This window comes from Echiichthys vipera, assembly GCF_963691815.1.
Source record: "Echiichthys vipera genome assembly, chromosome: 13".
Classification (NCBI taxonomy): Eukaryota; Metazoa; Chordata; class Actinopteri; order Perciformes; family Trachinidae; genus Echiichthys; species Echiichthys vipera.
The window spans coordinates 19764202-19789061 of NC_139838.1; the positions used below are offsets into that span (position 1 = coordinate 19764202).

Sequence of the window (24860 nt, forward strand, 5' to 3'; positions counted from 1 at the left end):
TTAGTCGAGCAGAGGAGGCGAGGAAGAGACACAAACGTGCATTGAACAAAATGAGACATCTGTTCTCTGTGGCCGTCATTGTGGTACAACTGCCATGTTTTGTATATTCCAGCTATCTTTTATACATCACAGGTGCCGAAAAGACACTTTCCAGCGGGCCCCCTGGCTCCTCTGGACAGAGGTGAGAGGAGGCGAGGGGGCACAAAATAGAGCCCATTGTATCTTGCTTTTCACTCAACGGTAGTCGGTGCTTGTTAACTCAAAGAGGAAAGTTTCGAATTATCTAAAGTACAGGTTAAAAAAACACTTTATTCAAAGTTTAGTTGACAGCAATAAATGCTCTTATCCTCAAACATGGGATGATGTGGATTGCATTGATCTGCCGACCTCACTTTCTTTTGTTTGAAAGATTATTCTTTCTTTGGGGGTAAAATGATCTGTGACAGTGGCAACGTCCCAACGGCTGTTTCATAATTCAGACTGTGCACAAAGGAGCTCCCAGCTATTTACAGTGGGTACTTTAAAGGTGTTTAATGCAACAAAGGTCATAATTTCACTGGATAGACGCTGAGAAAACCCTCCACCCATCCAAGTCTGGACTTGAGACTAAAGTAAGACCCTCTGCTTGGTTTTAAGAGTTATTCACTGGAATAAATGTTTCTAGTGTTCATCAGATGTTCCCCCTCCATCAAGGCACCGTGTTTAAGAATTCACATTGTGAATATTAGCATCTGTGTTCAAGTCAGAGTCATACAGTCGGTGTAACTACCTCTGGAAACACAAGTTTAAAACAAACAAACATGTATTGCTGCTGACATTAAGGGGAATAGAACGGCTGAAAGGAAAGAGCAGAGCGCGTTCATCTAAATGTTCCCAAAGTCCCAGAAAGTCCGAGCTTCACTTCACACACTCCGGATGTTCGACTGTTTCCTCCGTTGTGTTCTTTCCGCCTCTCACTGGTTTCTCTTCTTGTATCTGATGACGGGGTTGTGCGGCGTGTGAATCATTGTGGTGTAGTTGATTGTGGGGAAATATCCGTCCACCAGGTCAAAGTCGTACATGCGCAGTAAAGTGGACCAGATGGTTTTGATCTGGACGTAGGCGAAGTTCTCCCCGATGCAGCGATGGCGACCTATAGAGCGGACAACAGAGGTACAGTTCTGATTTGTTTTTTTTAAAATCTACAGCTTAGTTTTAAGTAAGTTGAAATATGTTCATTTTAGCAGACTTTTTGTTGATTTCGATACATTATTGGCCTGTTTGTTATGTCAATTATTAACAAATAAAACTTCTTTAAAGAGAGGCTATATATTTACAAAATGTAAATGTGCTTACCGGCTCCGAACGGCACATAGGCGAACTTCTCCCCTGCAGCAGGGTTGTCGTTGAGGTAGCGGTCAGGGTTGAACTCCATCCTCTCCGCCCAGGTGTCCTGCAGACGGTGGTTCACAGTCGGGGAGACGCAGACCTGGTGGCCCACAGGGATGGTGTATCCTGCTGCAGTCTGAGAGGAGACAGGAGGAAAAAACTGTTTTCACGCTGCCCTGCGAAATTCAGCATTAAAATAAAAAGAGGAAGCTGATGTCGAACACTAGCCAGGGGTTCCTACCTGAGGAGAGCGAGCCATCCGCATCATGGTCATGATGGGCGGGCGGAGGCGCAGGGTCTCCTTCAAACAGCGCTCCAACAAGTTCAGATCTTTCAGCTGAAGAAGACAGTAGGAAAATATTAGGATTATTAATATTGGGATTAACCCCAGGGGAACCATCACTGACTCCAACAGGAGAAAATATCTGAAGAAAAGCTGTAATTTTAAGTAGTAAAAAATAACTGATGCAAAAAATTATCTTAATCAAAACTGTGATCTATATTCCGAGCTGCAGTGTTACAGACTACAGTTAAGGGAACGGCAGTCGTCTGTAAACTGTATCTTAAACCGAGTAAATCACAAATTTAAATGTTTGTTATAGCTCACCACAGACATATGTCTGTGTAAATGTTTAACCAGATGAAAACTTTTTTTACAGAACACATAATGCAGAAAACGAAGCTTGGGTTGATTTAGAAATGGTGTCATTACGCAGTTTGACCAGCGGAGCGTGGTCAGTAATTAACATACAGTACTGAGGTTAATCTACATTTTCTGAGTTCATTTCTATCATTTTTTGACAATATAATACATTGTTTTGTATAATGCATCATCATTTTAAATATACTTTCATGAAAGTGATTTACTTTAGAACAGCAGCCTTCAGTCTCTTTTCTCTCCAGCTCACCATATCGGCAACTGGAGGAGGAGGAGCACCTCCTAGTGTTTTGTCGTAATTGTGACTTATCTTATTCATTTATTAATTCATTGCAAATGTCAGGATACGTTACTGTAAAAATGTTAATAGCTTTGGTTGTTGTGATAATTACGGCCGATAGAGTCACACTGTGGGACGAGCCTCACCTGATCGAAGTCGAGCGGAGGCAGGTCTTCTCCGCACGCGGCCTTCTGCTCGGCGTAGCAGCGCTCCTGCAGAGCTTTGTCTCTGGCCATGAAGAAACCCATCCAGGCGCTGGTGGTGGAGGACGTGTGCTGCCCCGCCAGGAGGAGACCAATCAGCATCCCCGCAATCTCGTTGTCATTCAGGGGTTGTCCGTTTCTGAAGGGGAAACAGAGTCATTTAGAGCTGAAGAAGAAGAGTTTTCTACAGACACCTGTTCAGACTTATTGGTGATTTTTATTTCATGACACGTAACATTTGGATATCACAACATAAACTGTGTCCTTCACACCTGATCACATTATAATGTGGTTATGATGTGAGGTGTATTGACTTTTACTGTTTTCTAATGAGAACCATGGGGTTCAGAGGGTTTTTGGTTCATTTAAGGATCCCAAGCTCCTCTTAAATCTTAGAAAATTCTACTAACATGCATCTTGCAAAGGAGTCATAGTGGACAAGATAGACGATTAAAATGTTTTATTTCATCTTAAGAAAGTCTTTGGAGATACATAATAAGATGCCTGGAAGTATCTCATGATCCATTTAAATGTGATCCAGCAGCACGAGCTGTGAACTGAAACCATGCCGTCATCTGTTTTTTTTGTCCTTGCACGTCGACGCTCTCTTACTTGTATGTGGCATCGATGAGCGTCTGCAGGATGTCGTCCACTTTCTCTCCAGACTGTCTGCGCTTCTGAATCACCTTGTAGAAGATGTTCTTAATCTCTGTGTGAGCTCTGTCTCTTTTCCTAAGAAAAAAAAAAGGTAAAGTTATATTTGTGTTATTATTTTTACGAGTACAGTTTATACATTATCATCTGAGGTATCCGTTTTATGTATGGTTGTCTTCTTTGAATTAGTTTCCCAGTATTTTTTAGGTCTTTTCTTCTATCGTCATAATGCTAGCGCTCGAGTTTCTTTCTTTCCACAGATGTGTGTGTCCTGAGCTGCTCCGGCAGTCCCACCTGAAGCTGGGCAGAGGCAGCCAGCCGGGAAGGAGCCAGGCGGCGTGGCTGAATCCTCCGTCCAGGTCGGCGTAGAGCTGGGCCACCCGCTCATTCAGCATGCTGCGGATCTCCTTCCCGTGAAGGCAGCTGCTGGCCGTCAGGATGATGAGTTCAGACAGAGCCTCAAACAGGTCTGAAAGAGACAAAAAGGTCATTCAGTGAGAACAAGAAACAGCAACAATCCAAAGAAATGAGACAATTTTCCACCAAAAACTAGTGATTTCTTATCATGCAATCATTTTTAATGGGTAATGCATTAAGGTTGTACTGTTATGGACTCAATATCAGGCTGCACGACACATTGTAACTGTTCAGTGACGAACTTTACAAACTCCACAAACTGGAAGACGGATTCAGAGTAAATTATGTCACTAGTTAGTTTTCTAATATTATATATATCACGTGTTAATCGGGTGATTTGTGAAGGATCTTACTACTCTCGCCGCTGTCTCCCCATCTCTGAAAATACTCGATGGTCTCTGCCTCGATGATTTTCACGTGTTCCTTGAAATGAGCGATGTTCAGTCCGGTTTTCAACATCTTCTTCTGTTCCAGAAAGATCTGCAACATATAAAAAGAAAGCATGCATTAGAGATGTGATACAGTGGGTCATTCACAGCATTTATCAACGTCTTTCACTGATTTGACTTCTTTCTTCCTGATAAATTCCTAATTATATTTTGTCTTTTATGTCCTTAATATTGTACATTTTCTATTTATTTCCTGTTTATCCCGCATATTGCACATTATGTCCCTTACATTGCATATTTTCAATCTTTTGTTTTCTACTTGTTTTGCACTTTTTAGAATTGATTTATTGTATATATTACTTTTTTACTTTCTTATTGCACCTTGGGTCCGAGAGAAACGTAATTTCGATTCCTCTGTGTGTCTGGCACATTTTGCAGGAATGGACAATAAAGATGACGTTGACTTTAACTGTGATTCACAGTTAAGGTGGACTCACAGGGTTCGGCACATCGTAGGCTACTCCTTTGCCAAACACCGGAGTGGTGAGTCTGGAGTAGACGTCCTCTGCATTCAGGTCCTCATTCTTGCTGTTGAACATCAGTGTGGCTGCGTCGCTGCCCAGCAGGTAGGTGAACGTACTCCCGACCATGGTGAAACTGAACACAGGGCCGTACTGTGGGGGGAATATTGCAAGACAATTAATGTACAATTCATGTTTAATTTCATCTTTTCAGGCATCTAAGACTTATTCAAATTCCTTTTTTATTTGATTTTATTAGTAAACTATGCAGCCTACATACGACTGGTGTCACAACGGTCCTTTTTTAGGAATCAAACCATGTAAAAGTTGAACCACGGTGAAAAGGTCATGTGCGTACGTGGGTGAATTACTGTGTGAGAGGTGAAATAAGACGGAGACAAGGATTTGTTTCTTTGGATAAGTGCAAACTGTAACACAGGGCTGCAACTAAACAATATTTGAATTACCAATTTACCTGCCTAGGTGTTTATTTCATTAGTTTATGCATTTTGGGGTTTGTATATTGTTTAAAGCATAGCATTTCTAAATCTCATTTTGACATATTCACATTTTGTCTGACAAACCGTCCAGAAGCTAAAGATATTTAGTTCAATATCACATAAAGATATTCCTTTGTTAGTCCCACGAAGGGGAAGTTTCCATAGCAGCAGCAAAGTAGAAAGCAAACATAAAAGAAGCATCAATAAGAAACAATAAATTCTAGATAAATATAGAAAAATATGGACATTATAAACAAGGGGAAGTATAAAATATAAGAATAACAGGATCAATGTTTCTACAAACCTAGGCACAGAGAAAAACCCTGCCAATAGTCTCATTTTTTAAAAACTGCAACAGTATTTTTGTTTTTCTAATTGTACTTACCTTTTCATAAGCCTTTTCAAGGAATTCAATCGGGCTTTTCCCAAAGGCGATGGCATGACCCAGGAAGGGGACGCTGGAGGGGATGTATGGAGGGTGTTTCTGCAGAAGACAGAACATAATGAAAGTTACAGCTGAATGCAAACTGACAAAATAGATACAATGCAATTTCTTTCTAGTCTTTTAACTCACCAGATCACCGTCAGAGGACTGTTTGAGCAGCAGCTTGGAAAAGTACCCCACCGTGAGCGTGATGAAAGAAGCAGCCAGCACCACGGAGGTCAGGTTGTCGCTCATTTTCCCCACCGTGTCCCCGAGCAGCTTACTGCTCATTTCATAAAAATGGACAGACATTTTTAACCTCCTTTCCCCTCAAAACAACTGGAGGAAGTCCGCTTTGTGATAAGGAAGATAAACGCCCAAGTATTTAAAGTTTCTACTGCTGATACATGTCCAGTTCATCTGATGCTCATGTTCAGGGACCGTTGATATTTCCCCAACGTCTCTACCTGTCAATACTCGTCCAGCCCCCGCCTGACCAACCGAGGCTTCCTATTGGCTACTGACCGCGTGTCCGTCAAGAAGCCGCCGCTGTGATTGGCTGCCGGTACCTGAACCCATGTCTGCCTATATGACGTCACACAGCACGACGAAGATGGTGTGCGCCATCGATTGATCGGTAAATATGTAATTAATCTCGTTTTATTTGACTTTAAACTTTTTCCTTTGCCCTAAAAATAAATAAAACTGTATAATATTACCCCTTTTTTTCTCTCTCTCTCTGTATTGAATTCTACATGCTCAAAATAAATGAATAAATACAAAAAGTTAGTTAGCATAGCACTTTGCTCTCAACGAGGGTGTATAGGTGCTTAACAATGGCTAATTAGAAAAGCAAAATTTACATTTTCTCAACAAACTTATAAATACACTTAAGTTAAACATTCTTACATGTTATAAAGCAGTAAACTAATATTGTTATAATGCTAACGACCCTGAAAAAGCTACATTATATGGAGAGGGAGCTTAGCAAACAAGTGTGCATAATCATTTTTATTTTTTTATGACATGAGCTTTTAATAATTAATTCTACTTTGATATTAAGTTTTAATAGGGAATATTTCATTGGTAGGCATATGGGCCACATACGCATTATATTATATAGGCCTACTATATACAGTATATGCACATCATGTTTTTTATGGCATAGCTACATGGTCATAAATTGATTATGTATTTCTAGAGTATCTTGCTTATTACTGCTATTAGCACAGCGACTTTTAATAATATTAAAAGACAGGTAAAATTAATTTATCAAGCAGATACTTTTCTACTATCCTGAAGGTTTTCAGTCTAAAGCCATAAGTCGTGCAGAGGACTTACAGTGACTTTGTGTAATAATAATTATAACTTCCATCAGTTTAAAGTTTTGCCTCAACAGGTAATGTTACATTTTTCCATCTGCCTAATATTCCAAAAGGTAATCATTTCATTTTGTAAATAAAAGATAATGTGGTTCTAAGTGTTCAACACAAACTCCCAGCACATCCTCCTTCATACATCAGTCGGTTTATTAAAACAAAACCCTAAATAAACATATTTACATTCACTCAAAATACACAATGTGAGGTTGTGAAAGATATTGTTAAGCATAATATACAAAATGAGGCATTTGTGGAGAGGCCGACTTTGCTCTTCCTCCGGAGTTATAGCAGTCAAATGAGATGGCTATGGCAGCTGTGGTTTCTTCAAAGGGTTTTCAGCCGTAAGCGTATTTGTCTGTTACACTTTTATCACTTGGTGTCATCTGTCCACTCAGCTTCATCAAAAGCTTCACAATAAGGCCAGCCTGTATGCAAATAACACACATAAAGAGAGACAGTATTCATGTTTTAACTTCTTTTTAACATCATGTCATGATTATTATTTAAAAAAAACAACTTTGAACCCTTTGAATAGTTTTGGAAACGTCCTTGCAGCAGTCACCTGTTTTGTGTGCACAATGAAGTTCATTTTATTGTCACCGCTGTGAATCTGGAAGTACTGGTCCGCGTGTCCAAGCTGCCACATGAATGTGCCGTACTCTAAACTGATGAGAAGGACCTGGAGGTGCCGACATTTAAACAAATGATCATACTGAGCACACACAAAAAGAGAGACATCACACCGAATGTTCAATTAAAACACAAAAACAAAGAAAACCCTGTACGCATTATTCTTAAAAAATAAACTAAGCCAACAAGTTCTGTGGTTTAAATTTAATAAACATCAGACAACAGCCATAAATACAGATATTCCAACGCAAAAATGTAATTTCAGTTGTAAATAACTCATCCAAATGTAAGTTAGCACTCAGATTTTTTACAGATTGTTAAGTGTAACCCTTTTAAATTCACTTTTCCCTTTTGCCCTTTCGAAGCCTCAAAGTTGAAAAAAATCATCTTATTCCACACATTGACATAATCATATAGATATCAGCTTATAAATAAAATTATGCTAAGATAATACTAATCAAAATGTTTTAAATTAAGTTAATATTGTAGAGGATTTGTGCTTCCTCCTGAATAAGGACTAAGCAGAGAACATTTTAGTTTTCACTTCCTACAAAAGCACAAAACACCTTTTAAAACAGCTTGGGCAGTAAAATTACAGGTACCATTTGGAGCATTTCGTGCATCACAGAAGTTAAAAACATAAAATAAAATATGGTGATACCTTGGTCTCCATGTTCATGAGGTGCAGCCCCTTCGTGTTGACCCCGACGTATACGCGGATGACTTTGTGGTTGCTGGCGCTGGCCTTGGTGTAGACCTGGCCCGTGAAGAAGGCCGCTCCGTAGGTCGGGATGTCCCAGCAGTTCTGCAGGAACAGTCGCTGCAGGTGGTGCATCTCTTTACTCACCCCATCACTGGTGCTCAGGGCCTGTCAGTCAGAGAGAGAGAGCGAGAGAGAGAGAACAAACGGTCCATTAAGCCAGCAGCGGGATTTCATTTAAAGAGGAATTTGTACAATAAAAAACTTCCAGGCGTACTTTGTATTCATGCAGGATCCTGTTGGTCCAGTGGTACGCTTTGCTTTTCACTTTGGATATCGGTACGATTGATTTCAGGTTTTCCTCACTATTAAGAACAAAAATGCAAATGTCAAGCTTTTTACTTCGTAGTTCTAAAATTTGGCACACTACTGTGGTGCAATGTGTATTTAAATATGATTTGAAACGGTGTTTTACTTGAGGAACCCTTGCTTATGCTTCTTGCTCTCATAGCTGCCGTAGATGATCTGCAGGAGGAGGCTCGCCAGTGTGATCAGCTTGCTGTCCGCAGCGGGAAAGAAGCCCTTCAGGAGGCAGTGACGGGCCTCGTCGAATAGAATGAGGATAGCCAGAGGATCCTCCACCTGGAATAAAGCAGCGAGGAGCAGAGTGAGGACTACGAGGACACGCGTCATGTTGGCTGTAAACCAGTAGCTTCTTGTACAAATGCAAGTGACCTTTTTCTCAACTTCGATAGGCAGCCGCACGTCCCTGCGGAGGAAGAGCTGAGGCGTTTCCCTTTGAGGATCCAGCACCGTCAGGTCCGTCACAATCTCCGTCCAGATCCGCAGGTGCTGCAGGGGCTTGTGGTACGGCTTCAGCTGCAGGTCTGACACACAAAATGCACAACAATGTTACTGCAAACTTCTTTTTTTGAAATGATAACATGCTAAATAAAAGCCAGTTATTGTACACATGATGTTGAGAAATTCTGAAGGTGAAAGATCCAAAGATCTCTGTATTGCATTTAATCTTTTAATATTATAATATTTTATGAATCAAAAAGCAACATAGAACGTTGATTAAACTTTTCTGATATAAAAAAGGTTTGATGAACTCACGCAGGTTCTCGGAGCAGATCCAGATGGTAAAGTACTGCTGGGTGTCCTGAGAGAGACGCATGCCTTCCATGATCTGCTGCACGGTCGTGTTGTTGCCGTGTTTCAGCTCCACGGAGCGATATGAGCCGTCCATGCGGTAGATACGCACCTTCTCATACTGTCAAAACACAAACATGCGTACAAACTATAAACAAAACCGAGTAAGGCAGCTTAGTCCTTTGTTATTAATAATTTAGTTCATTTTTAAAAAAAATCTGCAGGAGTTCTCATACTATGCTTGGGAAGACAGCAGTTTGCGAAACAAATACAGTGATTGGTGTCTGTTGTGTGACTCACTGGTTTGCTGCTGGTTTGCTGCAGAAGCTTCACCGTCTCCTCCCATTCGTTCTGTTTGTTCTCCTCACACACCTGAAGAGGGGATCTCTTCTGCTGGTCCTCTATTTGCTGTTGGTGGGAAAGTCAATATCAGTATTTACAGGTTATTGTCTTCCACTAAAATTGTATTGTGAGATGAGATGTAGTGCATCCTAATACATAAATGCTTTGTGTAAACTGGCAATAGAAAGCAACATCTACATCCATCACATTTACAGTATTATCAATAAATATTATCAATAAATAGTATAATGAACATTAAATAATTTGAAACAACAAATTAGTCAGTGTAGTGTTTCCCCTATAACTGTACAATAAATAAAACATTTATAACACTTTACTGATATCACAAGTCAAAAAGTGTATACATTGTCCCTAATGGAAAGTAGTGCATGTTGCTGCAGTAGTGACATCAACATCATCCATTGCAGCTTTGGGGTAAATAAAGAAGAAGACAGCCAAATGTAAAGACAACGCCAACATCCCGTTTCCTACCCGGTCGATCTCCGGGTGTTGCAGCAATAGTTGCACGATCTCTGCGTGGCCTCCTCTGGCTGCAAAGTGCAGTGGGGAGCTGAGCTGGCCGTTAAGCAAGTTTGGATTACAGTTACCCTTCTCCAATAACAGCTTGGTCGCCTCGACTTTACCGTGCCTGGATGGAACCAAACAAAAATGTAACCTCAACTAATTATTAATCATACTAAACCGACAAAGAATCCAAGAAAATAAGAGATCTGGATACTCACCAGCAGGCGTAGTGAATGGGAGCCCAGTGGTCGCTGTCCAGCTGCTTGACAGAGAAACCGCTATCCAGAAGCTTAGACAGCAGCTCCGTGTCTCCTTCACAGGCACTGCGGTGGAGGGGGAAGTCGTCCACCCACTGGCGCTCCCTGAAGAGAATTTTGACATCATTTTAAAGGCATTTTTTAAACTGCATGATCTAAGTGTAAGGGAGGAGTCATGATCATTTTTTAACAAACCCATCACACTCAGAGACAAGTCTGGAAAGAGAAGAAATGACACACAAAGATCGGTTCATATAAGAATAAGCCCTTACTTGTCTTCTGCCACACAGTTAGGACCGTGTTGCCACTTCTCCCTCTTGGGGATCTGGATCTTGGAGTAGTCGGGCACTCCGAGCCCAAAGTACGGGTTGATGATAACTTTGTCCACCTTCAAACAGGAAAAAACAAAGATGAGGATGATTTAGATCCCATTGCAAAGACAATCACATTTTACAAGTTTACATCATAAACAAAAGGACATTTGTGTCTTTTAGAAAACCAATCTCGCCTATGTAAAATACATGAAATGCGTGCATTCCCCGTCCACAAGTATCTTCTGGTACAAAAAAAGTCTCACCCGGTTTGTGTACTGCAGATCGGACCCGTAGAGCGGGTTGAGGATGCACATATCTGCCTTCTCCAGCGACATCATCTTGCTCTTGATCTCCAGAGCAGTGTATCCCATGTGCAGACCCTCGTCATTCAGTTTGCCCTCGCTGCTGTAAGCCGGGTTGCTGACATTGGTCTTCACCCGCTCGACGGGTGCTGGTCTGAACAGAGCAGGGATGGCGTGAGGCACAGTGTGCTGCTCTGCTAACCATCTGTAGAAGAAAAGAGGCAAAGTTAAAGCTTGGTGTGCACAGAAGCCTACTCTGAGAAAGACTATGTTTTTTAAATATAACCTCACTTGTCTAAAGCCAGAAGCATCTTGGCGGTGATGGAGCAGAAGTGGGCGCTGGTCTCGCTGCACACCCGCATGATGTCCTGGAAGCAGTAGAAGTTTGGGCTCCCGGCGCTGTAGACGGGCTTGCTGTTGTCTGTTCAGAGGGCTTTATTAACATACTGTGTGTAAACTATTTGTTTTTAGAAGATAAGATTCTTTGATTGTTGCTCACCTTTAACACTGACCGGCACAACAAAAAGTGAGGCCTCTTTTCCTTCATTGTCTCCATCGAGGGGGAATTTCTTCATATGCACCACACGCTTTCCTGAAACACAAAGTTGTGTTTCACAGAGGTAAACAATCGTAGAGGTCCTCTCAAAAGACTATAAAGAGTCAACTATTCCTTCACTTTAAAGAGTCAAAAAAGTTTAAAAAGTTGTGATACTATATGCACGTTTTAAAATTAGATATATTCACAAGCACTTATGTCCCACACTCACCTATGAAGCCTTGGTTATTGGATATCGGTCTGATTGTTTCGTCAACATAATCCAATATGGATTTGGATTTGTCTCCTGCAGCTTGGATCTTTGTCGCCAGGAGAACTTTCTTTCTTTTCTTCTCCTTCCCCTCCAAAGGCACTTCAATCAGAAGGATCTTTAAAAGAACAAGCATGGAAACTGGGTTTAAACAAAATGGACTGGATTGGTGATTAAATGGCTGGGTAAACACCTGTTTAGACGTCATTGGCTGTTGGGATTCTTTCTTTCATAATCTGGGTTTAGAAATAATAATTAGTGGAAAATAATCGTATTGTCCGACCGTACAGTGACTACACACTTCCTTATTTGATTTCATATAACATAATATAATAATATAACAAGGCGAGCAGGTGATCTGACGTCAGCACAGTTACCTCATAGGCTTTGGCTCTGTACTCCTTTGAGCTCAGACTGACTTGACTCTTTGGGCGAATGACGGCAACAAACACATCCTCCGGCCTGTCCTCGTTGCCCATACTGCTGACTCTTCCTCAGTCTCGACGAAACGCTCTACACAAAGGCCAAATGCTGTGGAGAGGCATCCCTGCAACCAGAACATCATAGGGGGAATAAATGTTATCGCATTGTTGAGATTAATAACTTCATGCTTATAAGACTGATGTCTAGCTTGTTTACATAAAGGTTAAGGCTGGACTATTCTTCTGACAAATCAAAACTCACAATAAGTAAATACCAGGAATGGGATGATACTTTTGGAACGTCTTTTCATGTTTATACAATATTTAGGCTGATTACGATTCAATTAATCAATAAAATTATACAATGAATCTGCGATCATTGAAAATCGATTTGTCTTTTAACTCATAATCTTTTTTTAATCTAAGAAAAAAGGACGAAATTGCTGCTATTCTTGACATTACATAGACAAAATATCTGTTTATTAACTGAGAAAATAGCCGTTGGATTAATCAATAAGGAAATCATTTCTAGTGGCAGCCCTAATTTAAAATAGGACTGCGAGTAAATACAAATATGTAATGTCTCATTTCCTCTAAAGGGTCAATTAACTTAAGAAAACTGCATCACTGAATTGTAATTCAACTTTTAAAAACCAGAACAGAAGACGTTTGAGGTCTTTTTTTTTTTCAAATACAATACATTATATTTATTACTTTTTATGCAAAACACAACCAACTGTGATACGTGATATTGTAAAATAAAGTAAAGGCACCTGAGATAGCTTTTGAGTGTGGTTATATATACTGTACATATAACATATACACATATACATATATGTATGTACATGTAGCAACTTAGAATTATGCATTCTGCAGCTCTGGCAATATGGAGGACTACACATAACATAACATTAGTTCATAAAAGGTCTCAATAAATAAATAAATAAATGCAGAAATGAATCAATTAAATAATTTATAAATAAATGTATGAATAAATACTACCTCATAATATATGGACACACAAATAAATAATGTAGGTGAACAAAAATATAGAAATAAAAAGGCATTTATTTACTCATTTATTGATTTATTTTGCTTTAATTTATACATTTCTCCGTGCATTTATTTATGAGTCCATTCATTTCAAATGTTTGTATTCCTGTATTTGTCTACACATTTATAAATACATGTATTTATTTATTCATTAATTTCAGATTGTTGTACTCCTTTATTTATCTACACATTTATAAATACATTTCTTTATTTAATGAAACTTCAGTCATGTTTAGTCCTCCATGGCCCAGGTTTGACCCGCTCTTCAAAGACGCAGGTTGGATGTAAGTGTTGTACATAAATCAATAAAGAAAGTAACATTATTACTAAAGTCAGACATCAACTTGTTGAGTTCAGAGGGAGGTCACGCCCCGGAAACCCAACTCTGTTGTCTTTAAACAGTTATTATTACACAAACTGTATCAAACACTTTATTTAAGACTACACCCGGAGCTGCCGGATTAAACACAGTTGATATGCCGCATTAATGATCAAACTTTCCGGGCTGAATCGGCAGCTGTAGCCGGGGTGCTACACTCATCATCACCGCTTTTTCCGCTCGTTGAGCAGATGAAACTTACCGAAAGCGACGTGACTTTTCCCTCAAACAGACCGATCTCAGCTTCGCTCGGCTCTCAGGTAGTTTCATCAGGGTGGATTTAGCCGTCCGGGGCCGGGAGACAGCTCCGGGTGAACTTGCAGAGCATATATTTGGGGTGCAGCGTCTCAGGCCTGCAACTTTGGGGCAGACACCAACACAGGACTCGCGTTACGTTTACTGACAGCGGCTCCGCTCGGAAAACAGAGGACTCTGGCGGTGAGGGGGACTCAGTGCCGCAGTATTGAATATTATTCACATACTTGCCAAATTCCTTTAAAATAAGAGCGGTTTTGTCAAATTCATTTTAGAAATTTAAAGTATGTAATTACAGTTACATTATATATTTAATAATTTGCTGTTTTTATGGTGAGGGCCTCTTTTTTTTCGTAGTTTGGTAGGCTACAATTCGGAAAAAAGGGGGAAACATGCTATCTTGGCTCTGTTTGCCAGTTAAAATCCGCCTATTACCACCTTTAAAGCTCACTTTCTGTTTTTTACCTGTGTAAAAATAGTGTTATAATGTACAATTTATTATTTTAAAATGTTTTATGTGCTGGACTACTTCCTAACTGTAAACTGTTGCCAGGCAACCAGCACTGCCCTATTAGCCCGAGGCTAAGGGAGATATTAGCATTCCCACTGGCACATTCCCCAAGTTAGCCTCAAGTTTACAGGGGTCATCCTCTGAAAACCGACTTAACCCAGGGCTAAATTGCAAATGTTAAGTCAACAATGGTATTCTGTAATTTTAACTTGAGTTATGTGCACTTCTACTAGCCCTCGGTTAAGTATTTACTAGTAAAAGTGCAGTACAGGCTTAGGTTAACCCTGGGTTAACAACGTGAGTGAGTTAGCCCAAGGGACTAAGATAATGCAGTATGAAAAATTAACTAATGATGATCTTCTCTTTAAAAAGTAAATTGTCATTTACATTTCAGTTGATGTACAGATTAAACCAAATGAAATATAACATTATAATTAGTGAGGCGTTTGTTGGTAGATTTTGTTGCCATTGGACAGAGCCAAGCTAGCTCGTTTGCAGGGGGTCATCCCCATGTTCCCCGGTTGTTTAAGCCTCTGCCTTCACTGATTTAACTTAATTTTGATTTATTTTTTATAATTTTATGTTCCCCGGTCACATACAAAGCAGGGAACATACCTGTAGGTACGCTCCCATTTACGATCTTTCTGCTATGCTAACCTAATCTGCATTTTCCCCAGGTTATACCCTCTTAAACATGCTGAATTTCATTACATAGTGTTAGACAGCATAAAGACACAATTTTGCTGTTGAATTATGTTGACAGACATCTTTCTATCACTATAATACTCAACAATGAAGGGAAGCAATGGAATCAAACTGTTTTAATGAGTTTATTGTTTATCTGGTATCTTGAAAGTGGTCTCTGTTTTATGCAGAGTTAGGTATATTCAACAGTGCTGTTTTTTGAGTGTGTTGTACAGATAAAGTATTTATCCAGCGCTATGCCCCTATACACAACCTTATTCCAAATTTGACTAACTAGTACAACATGGCTTTTCATAGATTGTTGGTTGTGGTGTGGATGAAAGGGATTACACAAATTTAGTACAACTATATCCACTAATATGTACATTTTGAGGAACAGATTGTATCGTATAAAACTTCAGCATATATTGGCATGGACACAAAGCAACTGAAACATATAGTGGTCTCTTTGAAATAAAAAATAACATACATATCGATATGTAACTAAAATGCTGCGATAAGAATATCAGGAGCAGCTCAAATGCACAAATAAAGCATGGCTTTGGTTTCATTTAAATGTATATATTATAACATATTTTGTCTTGTTTCATTGGTCCACAGCTTGTTCCTGGGTATCCTCCCTCTTTGCTGGTCCATGTTCAGGATGGCGTTTCTTTACACTGACTGAGCACCTCCTGCATCTTCTCCTGAATGTCCAGCACCCTCTTGGCCCACTTCTCCCGCACCTCGTCTTCGTCGTCCTCTGTAACAGCTGTGTAGGCCATGAGGGCAATGAGGCCCATGTGGAACAGGTGGGTGATGTGTGAACAGCGGCGCTCCATGATCTCACGGTTGCCGTCGCAGTTGTCCAGGTACACCTTCAGCAGGGGTCTTCCAAACAGCAGTTTAGTACCCATCACGCCGCGGTAGTACACGTCCAGGCTCATGTCACTCTTGTCTCTCTCATAAATCTTCTCAAAGGTTTCCATGTGGCGCTGGGTGTTGTCTGGATCTTTCTTCACCTGTGCCACCATGTTGTTGAAGGCAGTGTACTGGTGCTTGATGTACTCCTCATACTTGCCATAGGTTTCGTTCACCTCGTCGATGCGGATCCTCCTCAGGCATTGTTGGTTCTTTTCGGAGATGCTCTCCAATTTGGTGTGGAGCGGCTGGAATTCCTTGTCTAGAGCATGGCCCTCCTCCTGTATCAGGCCCTTGCGAGCTACCCCAACCAGGGAGGAGACTATGCCAAAGATGGGGTCGATGGAGGAGGCGAAGGAGGACACCTTCTCCACGCAGCACAGCACCTTGGCTGCAGTTTTCTTGATCTTCTGTGCATCAGCCATCAATGCTACTTTTCTTCTGCCACGTTAAAGTTCACACAAAGTGAGTCTGGAGAGATAATAAAAAAGCACCAATATATTTAAAAACATATCCAAACATGTATAGCTTTAAAACTGAATCCGTACTTTTCACGGTAGCTTCAGCTTCTGACCACATTTTAAAGCTTTACCTAGAGGGTCGCTCACAGGGGGTCTCTAAAGCTTCTTCTTGCTTTACCCTAAATATTAAGCTCATGGCTGACTCTCAGGTTGCTGCAGCCCACATGTCACCAGCTGCTGTAGGAACGCCATATTGTAGAAGGTGTCATCTTACAGACTTAAGTTACTGGCAACAGGTCACAATGACGGCTCATGTTGTCTGCAGTGATACAAAGCGTTCCAACGTGTGAGCAGAGGAGGAAACTAGGGCTCAAAGTGATGAATATTTTCATGATTGATTAATCTGTCAATTACTTTCTCATTTATTTTATTAATTGTTTGTTCTGTCAGAAAGTAGTAAAACCTAAGTTTGCATTAAAATGCTTATTTTAACAGTCTAACAAACAAATATATTTATTTTAATATCATAGACACTTGAGATGCTGGTGCCAGTTGAGTTTTGGCATTATAGCTTTAAAAAACCTGATAAATTAATCTATTATCAAAACAGTTGCCCGTTAATGTTTTGTTTATTAATTAATCAAATAATTGATGTGGCACTATAAATCTAATTGAAATTAAATTCATTGTTGCAGCTAAAGAAGAAAGTTGTTTTTGTTCTTCCATAGTGTCAGACTTAATAAATACATTTTAAATGAAACAAGGATTTTGTTTTGGGAAATCATTTTACAACATATTGTTTATTATAAAGCACTTAAATACAGTATCACAGATCTAGTTTCTGAGACCGCAAACCCAAATCCATCTGTATGCATCTTACACATAGTTTTGACATTAATCATCCTTCTCAATGTTGTCCTGCAGGAAAAATAAGTCAAGGAAAACAGTGGGTGTGTCTTCATAGTAACAAGACTGGGATTAACAGATGGTAATGTATCATAACCTTCAATGTATCCTCTTTATCATTTCAAATAACCTCCAGTTGCTGTGCGGCACCTTTAACTTTAACTCAAAACATGTTTCTTTGTTTGTTTTATAGCTTGTTTTTCTCATTTCCTGATTCCCAACCCCACACACACACACATGAATCCACCATCTTTTACTTCCTTCATGTTACATTTAATCGTCCTAGCTGACTCAGCTGTCCCGCACAGTTTAAACATCCTTCAGATCATAGATTAGAAAGCACTGAGACGACAGATGTTTACTCACCAGAGATAAAACTGTTGGAACCACTCTGTCTACTGGAGCCGTATGACTTTCCTTTCCACCATTTTCCTCCCTTGTCAAATAAGGACAGCCCCTTCCTGCCAAATAAGGGAGTTAACACGAGGAAGTGACTCATGCATGCCCTGTGGTGATTGGATGAGGGGAGTTTCCTCAAATGCAATGCGGCTGCAAGCCCCAACCACAACACATGCAGTGAATGACAGGGTATCCTTTTCATTCTGTTGTTATAATTACAGGTCCCCACACCTTCCAAACCAGTACAGACGACCAGAAACCATAGAAGTGACAATGGAAACAGGATGACTTTATGTCATGTGAGTGTCAATGAAAAGGCTCTGAAGACTTTATTATATACACTATACTACCTCAACTGACAAAGTGCCTACAATTTGCCTCTCATTCACACATTCACATATTCCTTGAGACTAAAATATGTAAACAGGATATAAAATATAATAAAAGTTGTGTTTAAAAATGTTTCCTCCTTTTCTTACAGGTATGCAGACTGATACTGAAAGGGATACAATGAAATTCAAAAGAAGTATCAAGAGCTGGTTTTTCTGGAGGCGCATGTGTGTGTGTGTGAGAGAGAGAGAGAGAGTGTGTGTGTGTGTGTGTGTGTGAGAGAGAGAGAGAGAGAGAGAGTGTGTGTGTGTGTGTGTGTGTGTGTGTGTGTGTGTGTGTGTGAGAGAGAGAGAGTGTGTGTGTGTGTGTGTGTGTGTGAGAGAGTGTGTGTGTGTGTGTGAGAGAGAGAGAGAGAGAGTGTGTGTGTGTGTGAGAGAGAGAGTGTTTGTGTGTGTGTGAGAGAGAGAGTGTGTGTGTGTGTGTTTCTGAGTATCGTATAGTTACAGAAACAAAATACTGACCCATTTTTAATTCAGATATCTACCTTTGTATCAGACTAAAACCTCCTTAAAACTCTTACATTTGTATTACAACAACAAAACTATTACCCTAATTTAAATCTTAACATTATACAACTGTTTAATAACCAATTATTTTGCACAAACATGTCAGCCCTCGTGTAACAGGAGTGCTCTTGAGCGTAGATTCTGTTCTTACCTATAAGAACAAATCCCAAATCAGAAACATTGGTGAATGTCAGAATCTATGTGGCAAAAAAGAGTGAGTTTTAAGAATCAGTGTTGATACACCAGCCAAAATAATGTGGTAATGAAAATGAGCATGGCTTTTGTGACAAACTGCACTATACACACGATTATGTATGATTTGCTGATTGCTTGATTTATTGGTGATCAGCTGACAGTATGGATTTTATTTGCCAACAAACGCGGATATCATCATCATCCTTAATAACAGCTCTGCAGGCTGTGACTGTGGCAGACAAGGCAAGTGAATTCATACAGTACATTTCATGCACAAAGAACATTTTCAGTGCTTTGCTTGTTTAAAACCTTTTGTACTAATAAAAGATGTTACTTTAGTGCTATCTAGTGGTGGTATAAAGCATTACCGTGCCTCCTCCTCAGCTTCCTGCGCAGCAAGGCCCCTTACCTTAAAATATCATATTATGTCATTTGAGGCTTTAAGAAAAAACAATAATTAAATGAATTAATGTCAAATGAATTAACAGTAAACTGGATACAGTTACTGACAACAGGATAGTGGATAGTGTATCATTAACTTCAAGCACAGAAACGTTTTCTTCCATTAGCTTTACTGTATATTTTAATAGAAATAAATGTAAGCATAAAAGTCAAAGAGCGTGATTTGTTCCCAGTGTTCACCTGGATTTACCTGGCCTGATTATTTAAGAAAAACTGCAGGAATTGTGAATGTACACGGTGGATATACAATCTGTATTGACAGCTAACCCAATATTATTCAACAGGACAAGGACAAGTCTGTTATGTAATATTTGACTTCCCGCGTCGTGATATGAGACGAAACGAGAAAACATCTGCAGACCTTTCCATGTTCATTCACACACACACACACACACAAACACACACACATACACAAACCACTCAAACCTCTTTTGTGAGCTTTTTCTCTGTATTGTGCAACAAACGTTTAATAGGCTATATCACAACAACACAACTGCAGAAACCATTCAAAATCACAAACTGATGTTCTACAAGTCATGATTTTTAGTAGTGTTTGCATTTGTACCATTGTGATGTATCAAACATTTGCTGCAGAATGAAGAGACATTTTTGTGGAACACTGCAACTTTTTTACAATTTTATAAAATACGGTTTATAGTAGATTTGATACAATGGCATGGTTGCTTTTAGTAATTACTGATCTTGCAGCGTCTAGTTTCTAAAAAGACATATGTCTGGAGAGCAGCTGTGTCTTCTTTAGAGTCCAATTGAAGTGCAAGTTCATCACTTTGATGTTGTTTCACACCTTTCTCAGTTTATTCTTTGTCTGATAGTAATGATTCACGATGATGCTGCTGGATGACGTGTAAAATGTCCTTGAGATATTCAGAAGATGAAAAATACAAACTACTTGATACAATTGTGAACCAACTGAAACTGTACGCAAACTTCAAGACTTACTATTTTAACAGCTTTACAGAATTCAATATGTCCATCCACCTTGTTGGCTATTTGATATTCTCAGTAATTCCCTATTTTCTCCCTATAATTTAAATAAAACTGGGGACAACCTCAATGAGCCAGAGAAAAATTCAAATACGGCTACATTATTTTAGTAGTTTATTGGTAACATGGCACGTTGTATGCAGAAATGTTTGTGTAGACCTTTGTGTTGAGAAGTTGTCTTTACAATTCTTACTTTTGAACGGATACACATCTTATCTATACTGTTAGAAATACTATTTCTGGAGCTTTTACTAACTGATAAGAAACGCTGTGGGAAAATATTCACCTGTAGTTTATGCACAAAGCCAAACCCCGCTGTAACTAAAACAAGTTATTTTTCTTAGGGATTATCAGGTCACTCCACTGAGCATATTACACTTTGTGTTTTCAGTTCGCCTGTACACACTGAACTGTTTTATATTAAAATCTTAAACTTGGTACTATGGAAAAATGTTTGCGTAGGTGGGCTTAAAAAAACGTCAAACAGCCCGTTTTTTTTCATCCACTCCCTTGACTTTTAGGATTTTTTTAATGCGTTTCTGAACCTCAATAAACGAGGGACGTGATCAGATGAATACCCCTCACACACACATGCACACACACACTCCTCTCGTCCCACCCCTCCTCTGTAACGTAGAGCTCAGCTGGTATTTCCTATAATAACATCCCTCATCGACACACTGACTCGGTCATTTTGCCTCTGACCCCCTCTGCTCCTCTCTCTCTCTCTCTCTTTCTCTCTCTCTCTCTATCTCTCTCTCTCTCTCTCTCTGTCTCTTTCTGTACCCAGGCACCCGGACCGGACTGAGGACCAACACCTTCTGGTTTCAGGTCTGAGCTGGAGTGGACGAGAGCAGCACATCAACACATCAGCAGGTTTGACACAGCAGCGGTGGACGGTTTGGTTCCTTTTTGGGATTAGAAAGGTTTAAGCCTACCATTGAAATGGCCTGGAGGGGTGAGCTGAGGTCGACCTCAGCTCGGACCGGGATCGAATTGTTTCCACTGTTTGCTTGGTTTTAATATTGGCTGACATTCTTTCATGAAGGGAAAGTGTTTTTCTTTTTAAATAATAGTAATAATAATAGGCAGGTGCATGGTAGCCAGAAAGAGAAATAGAGTTTAGGGGAAATATAGTTTTATGATCATCTAATCTGTTTTATTCTGATTTTTTTTATTTTAAATCTGATTTAGGTTCATTATTGCTCTCATTGTTCTGTTGACCAGTTTAGCAATCCATTATTAATAGATACATTATTATTGAACTGCCTAATTACTTGATCATCTCATTTGCCAGTTTGTTATTCACGTTACGTCAGAACTGATCAATCAATGATGGGCGGCATCAGAGGAGGTCCAGTGAAAATGCAGAAGTTGTTAATTGAGCTGATGGCGCTGGTGGGGTGAGTAAACTGAATTATTGATAACACATTGTTCTAAGTTCAATTTAATATAACTTTATTTATACCGAAGGATGTTTTTTGCAGCTACTTATTACTCAAGTCAACAAATCCCCACACAATGAACATGAGAAATAAGAAAAAAACACTTTTAATTACAAAGATAAAACAATCAAAGGCTATAAGCTTAAATGATATGTAAATGACATTGATACATACATATAAAATACATGCATTTTTAAAACTTCGATGTACAAAAACACAATAAATATGAATAATTTAAAGGATGGATAGCGGTGGTAATAAAAGGACTTGGAATGATTTTTTCGTATTAATTTCGTTTACTGGCAGTTAGAGCAACGTGTGCCTCAGATTGATAATGAACAATTTAACAAACTGAGTACAAATGTGTTAATTTGCATTCCAATTTTACATTCTATATGACATATTTTATTTATATATACGTTTATATTTTATTATTATTATTTATTGTTACTCAAGTAACTATTAACAAATATAAGAGGTATATTTCATTATTATATTTTATTATTAGGAAATATAACAGAAAATTCAAACTGTGACTGCTTAGATTTGGAATTTTGCTCTCATAAATCTTTTTAAAAAAACATAGATATTTTGTCACCATTAAGAAAAATCTCTTGTGAAAAACAATCTCTGTTATGTTTTAGAGTCATCGGTTTGAGCTACGGTGCCGTTCAGAGACCTGATTATGATGACACACCCAACCCGGAGTTCCTCAGCCCGTCTTGGATGGCCAGCATCCCCGATGATCAGCCGCTGTCTGAGGTCACCATCCCTGGGACCCACAACACCATGGCCCTGTACGGCGGCGTGTATGCGGAGTGCCAGAGCTGGAGCCTGGCCTCCCAGCTTCGAGCTGGCGTCCGCTTCCTAGACGTCCGTGTCCGTCATGTCAAGGGGAACCTCACCATCCATCACGGGGTGTCCTATCAGCGGGCGCACTTTGGCCACGTGCTGGAGGGTGTGGCTGACTTCCTTCGAGAGTATCCGAGTGAGACGGTGTTGATGCGGCTGAAGGAGGAGTTCAGTGAGACGTATGACATCTATGGTGCTGTGGTAGACTACATCCATCGTTACGCCCACTGGGACCTGCTGTATCACAGCCGGCTCGTGCCGACCATGGCAGAGGCCCGAGGGAAACTCATTGTCCTGCAAGACTTTTCTGGGCCAGACTTGGGGATGCGTTATGGTTCCCTGGACATAGCTGATGACTGGAGGGTATGAAACATTCAAAACACACACATCAAAACCAACTTTAGTCCACAACAAAGGGAGAAGATAAAAATGAAGTAGAGAACGTTGCTAGATGTTCCAGGGGAGCTAAGAGTAGTATGCTTGAGGTTGAGGTGTATGTATGGGTCAAAGGGTAGGATCGAAAGAACTGTGCCACATACAAGGGTATCAAACCCTGACAAACAGGACCAAAACAAATGGTTGTAGGTGCCCGCATCATAAGCAAATTCCTAAAAATGTCTAGTAATTGTCATGAATGCTTTTGAGTTATTAAAGTCCCCATTCCCTGAAGGTTCCCACACTTCTGCATGTGGAGGAGAAGTGGCAGAGCGTCTACCAGCACCTGGAGGCTGCACCTGCAGGAAACAAGGCCCAGATATTTCTCACCTACAGCAGCGGAGCCGGTGTGTTCGCGTACCCCAGAGCCGTCTCTCAGCGCGTCAATGCACAACTGTATGACTACCTGAGGGCTAAGACAGACCTGAACCAGCGCCTTGGAATCATATGCATGGACTTCCCTGGTGCTCCTATTATTCAAATGATCATTGATTTCCAACTGAAAGAGTTCATAGAGAGGAGACAGGTCCAGGCAAGTTTGAAAAATACAATTTCTTCACTGAGAAAGAAGATGATCAAACATTTTACCATGAATGTCTGATGTCAAGATGTCTGTACAATAAACGAGGCATCACTATGGAGACCAAATACAGCAGTTGTAGGTCGGATTCAATAGTTGTAACTTTACTACTCTACTGTATTGAACATGATCTAAATTGTACCTCGGATGAAACTTTTCCTTGTGTCACTCACCAAAGATACTGGAAACAAAATAAATGTTGCATAAAAATAAATCAGACATGGCAACGGGAAGTTTTGTGCAGTGAAAAGTGCTAAAGTGTGTTGTAATTTCTGTTTTGGTATATCTTATGAATCATTAATCAGGTCATGTGGTAACTGTGATAAAAATAAGCTGAATGGAAAAATAATAAGCTGATACAGATGAACTTGCAGAGATAACTGCCAGGTTTTGTGTTGCTATCAAGCCCCCACCACAGCGACTTCCTGGTTGATCCAATAGGAAGTGCCAAAAACTTCAGTTCTCTGAGTGTCCAGTAGGAGTAGTTTGCATTATAGAGCAGTTTCTCATTGACCCCCATGTTATACAGGCAGTTTTTCACAGCATAATTAAGCCTGTTTAAGGCCTGGTACATAAAAACATTCTAGTCTGCATGTTTAGGTCATATCTCCATGACAACACTGAGGGCGGTGAATTCCTTTGTATCAGGCTAGTTTTTATTGTATTGTAGGTTAAAGTTTATGAATAATTAGGGCCTCTGCCTCTTGACCGACAGCTAGCCTCTGTCCCTCACTTCTCCGCGGAGGTATACGTCAGCCAGATGGACGTCTCTCCCTCCCCCCAACGTCACATCAATGTCCTTTTTTGGTAAGAGGAAATGAGGCGGAGTCAAAGTCTGACAAGATGGCGACTCCCACAGGCGGGGGTGAATGGATCAAGTTGAGAGAACGGACCTTGACGGAGAGGCTACGTCCATTTTTTTATACAGTCTATGGTCTCTATCAGTAGTAATCATATGCAAATTTTCAGGTGGAGTTTCTACGAGAACATGGTAACATGCTTTAGTGTTAAAAAAGAAAATTCTCATACTGTCTGAAAACCATCTGCTGCACCATCCCTGCAGCTGAGGAATGACTTTAACGGCACTTTCTACCTATAATTAGTATAGTTGTCACAGCCGTACAGAAGTTCTGAACATGAGCTGTGTGTATCTCTTTTTAAAAACATTTTTT

At 40.0% G+C, this 24860-nt stretch overlaps 4 protein-coding genes and 1 long non-coding RNA gene across 5 annotated transcripts; 2 read left to right on the forward strand and 3 right to left on the reverse strand.

The window, feature by feature from the left end:
- Nucleotides 1-729: 729 nt before the first annotated feature.
- cyp51 (cytochrome P450, family 51) lies at nt 730-5727 on the reverse strand. The gene is made up of 10 exons (XM_083925843.1): nt 5565-5727; nt 5376-5474; nt 4467-4643; nt 3934-4060; nt 3458-3632; nt 3122-3241; nt 2453-2648; nt 1610-1705; nt 1336-1504; nt 730-1132 (listed from the first exon to the last, which is right to left on the reverse strand). Exons 1-10 carry the CDS (start codon nt 5724-5726, stop codon nt 954-956), a joined length of 1500 nt encoding a protein of 499 aa, XP_083781969.1. The 5' UTR covers nt 5727; the 3' UTR covers nt 730-953.
- Nucleotides 5728-7001: 1274 nt separating this feature from the next.
- On the reverse strand, nt 7002-14050 carry krit1 (KRIT1 ankyrin repeat containing). Its single transcript, XM_083925036.1, has 17 exons — nt 13884-14050; nt 12205-12374; nt 11789-11945; nt 11521-11613; nt 11313-11442; nt 10983-11226; nt 10678-10793; nt 10367-10510; nt 10116-10272; nt 9582-9689; nt 9246-9402; nt 8862-9013; nt 8602-8768; nt 8404-8491; nt 8088-8294; nt 7359-7475; nt 7002-7221 (listed from the first exon to the last, which is right to left on the reverse strand). The coding sequence occupies exons 2-17, from the start codon at nt 12304-12306 to the stop codon at nt 7132-7134; spliced, it is 2229 nt and encodes a 742-aa protein (XP_083781162.1). The 5' UTR covers nt 12307-12374; nt 13884-14050; the 3' UTR covers nt 7002-7131.
- Nucleotides 14051-15263: 1213 nt separating this feature from the next.
- On the reverse strand, nt 15264-17854 carry rpz2 (rapunzel 2). Its single transcript, XM_083925554.1, has 2 exons — nt 17786-17854; nt 15264-16523 (listed from the first exon to the last, which is right to left on the reverse strand). Exon 2 carries the CDS (start codon nt 16475-16477, stop codon nt 15791-15793), a length of 687 nt encoding a protein of 228 aa, XP_083781680.1. The 5' UTR covers nt 16478-16523; nt 17786-17854; the 3' UTR covers nt 15264-15790.
- Nucleotides 17438-18414, forward strand: LOC310955621. Its single transcript, XR_014593449.1, has 3 exons — nt 17438-17501; nt 18040-18117; nt 18300-18414. It is a non-coding gene; the product is annotated as an uncharacterized lncRNA (long non-coding RNA).
- Nucleotides 18415-21159: 2745 nt separating this feature from the next.
- LOC310956007 (1-phosphatidylinositol phosphodiesterase) lies at nt 21160-23809 on the forward strand. Its single transcript, XM_083926091.1, has 4 exons — nt 21160-21252; nt 21674-21779; nt 22466-23036; nt 23344-23809. The coding sequence occupies exons 2-4, from the start codon at nt 21709-21711 to the stop codon at nt 23707-23709; spliced, it is 1008 nt and encodes a 335-aa protein (XP_083782217.1). The 5' UTR covers nt 21160-21252; nt 21674-21708; the 3' UTR covers nt 23710-23809.
- The last annotated feature ends 1051 nt before the right edge of the window (nt 23810-24860 follow it).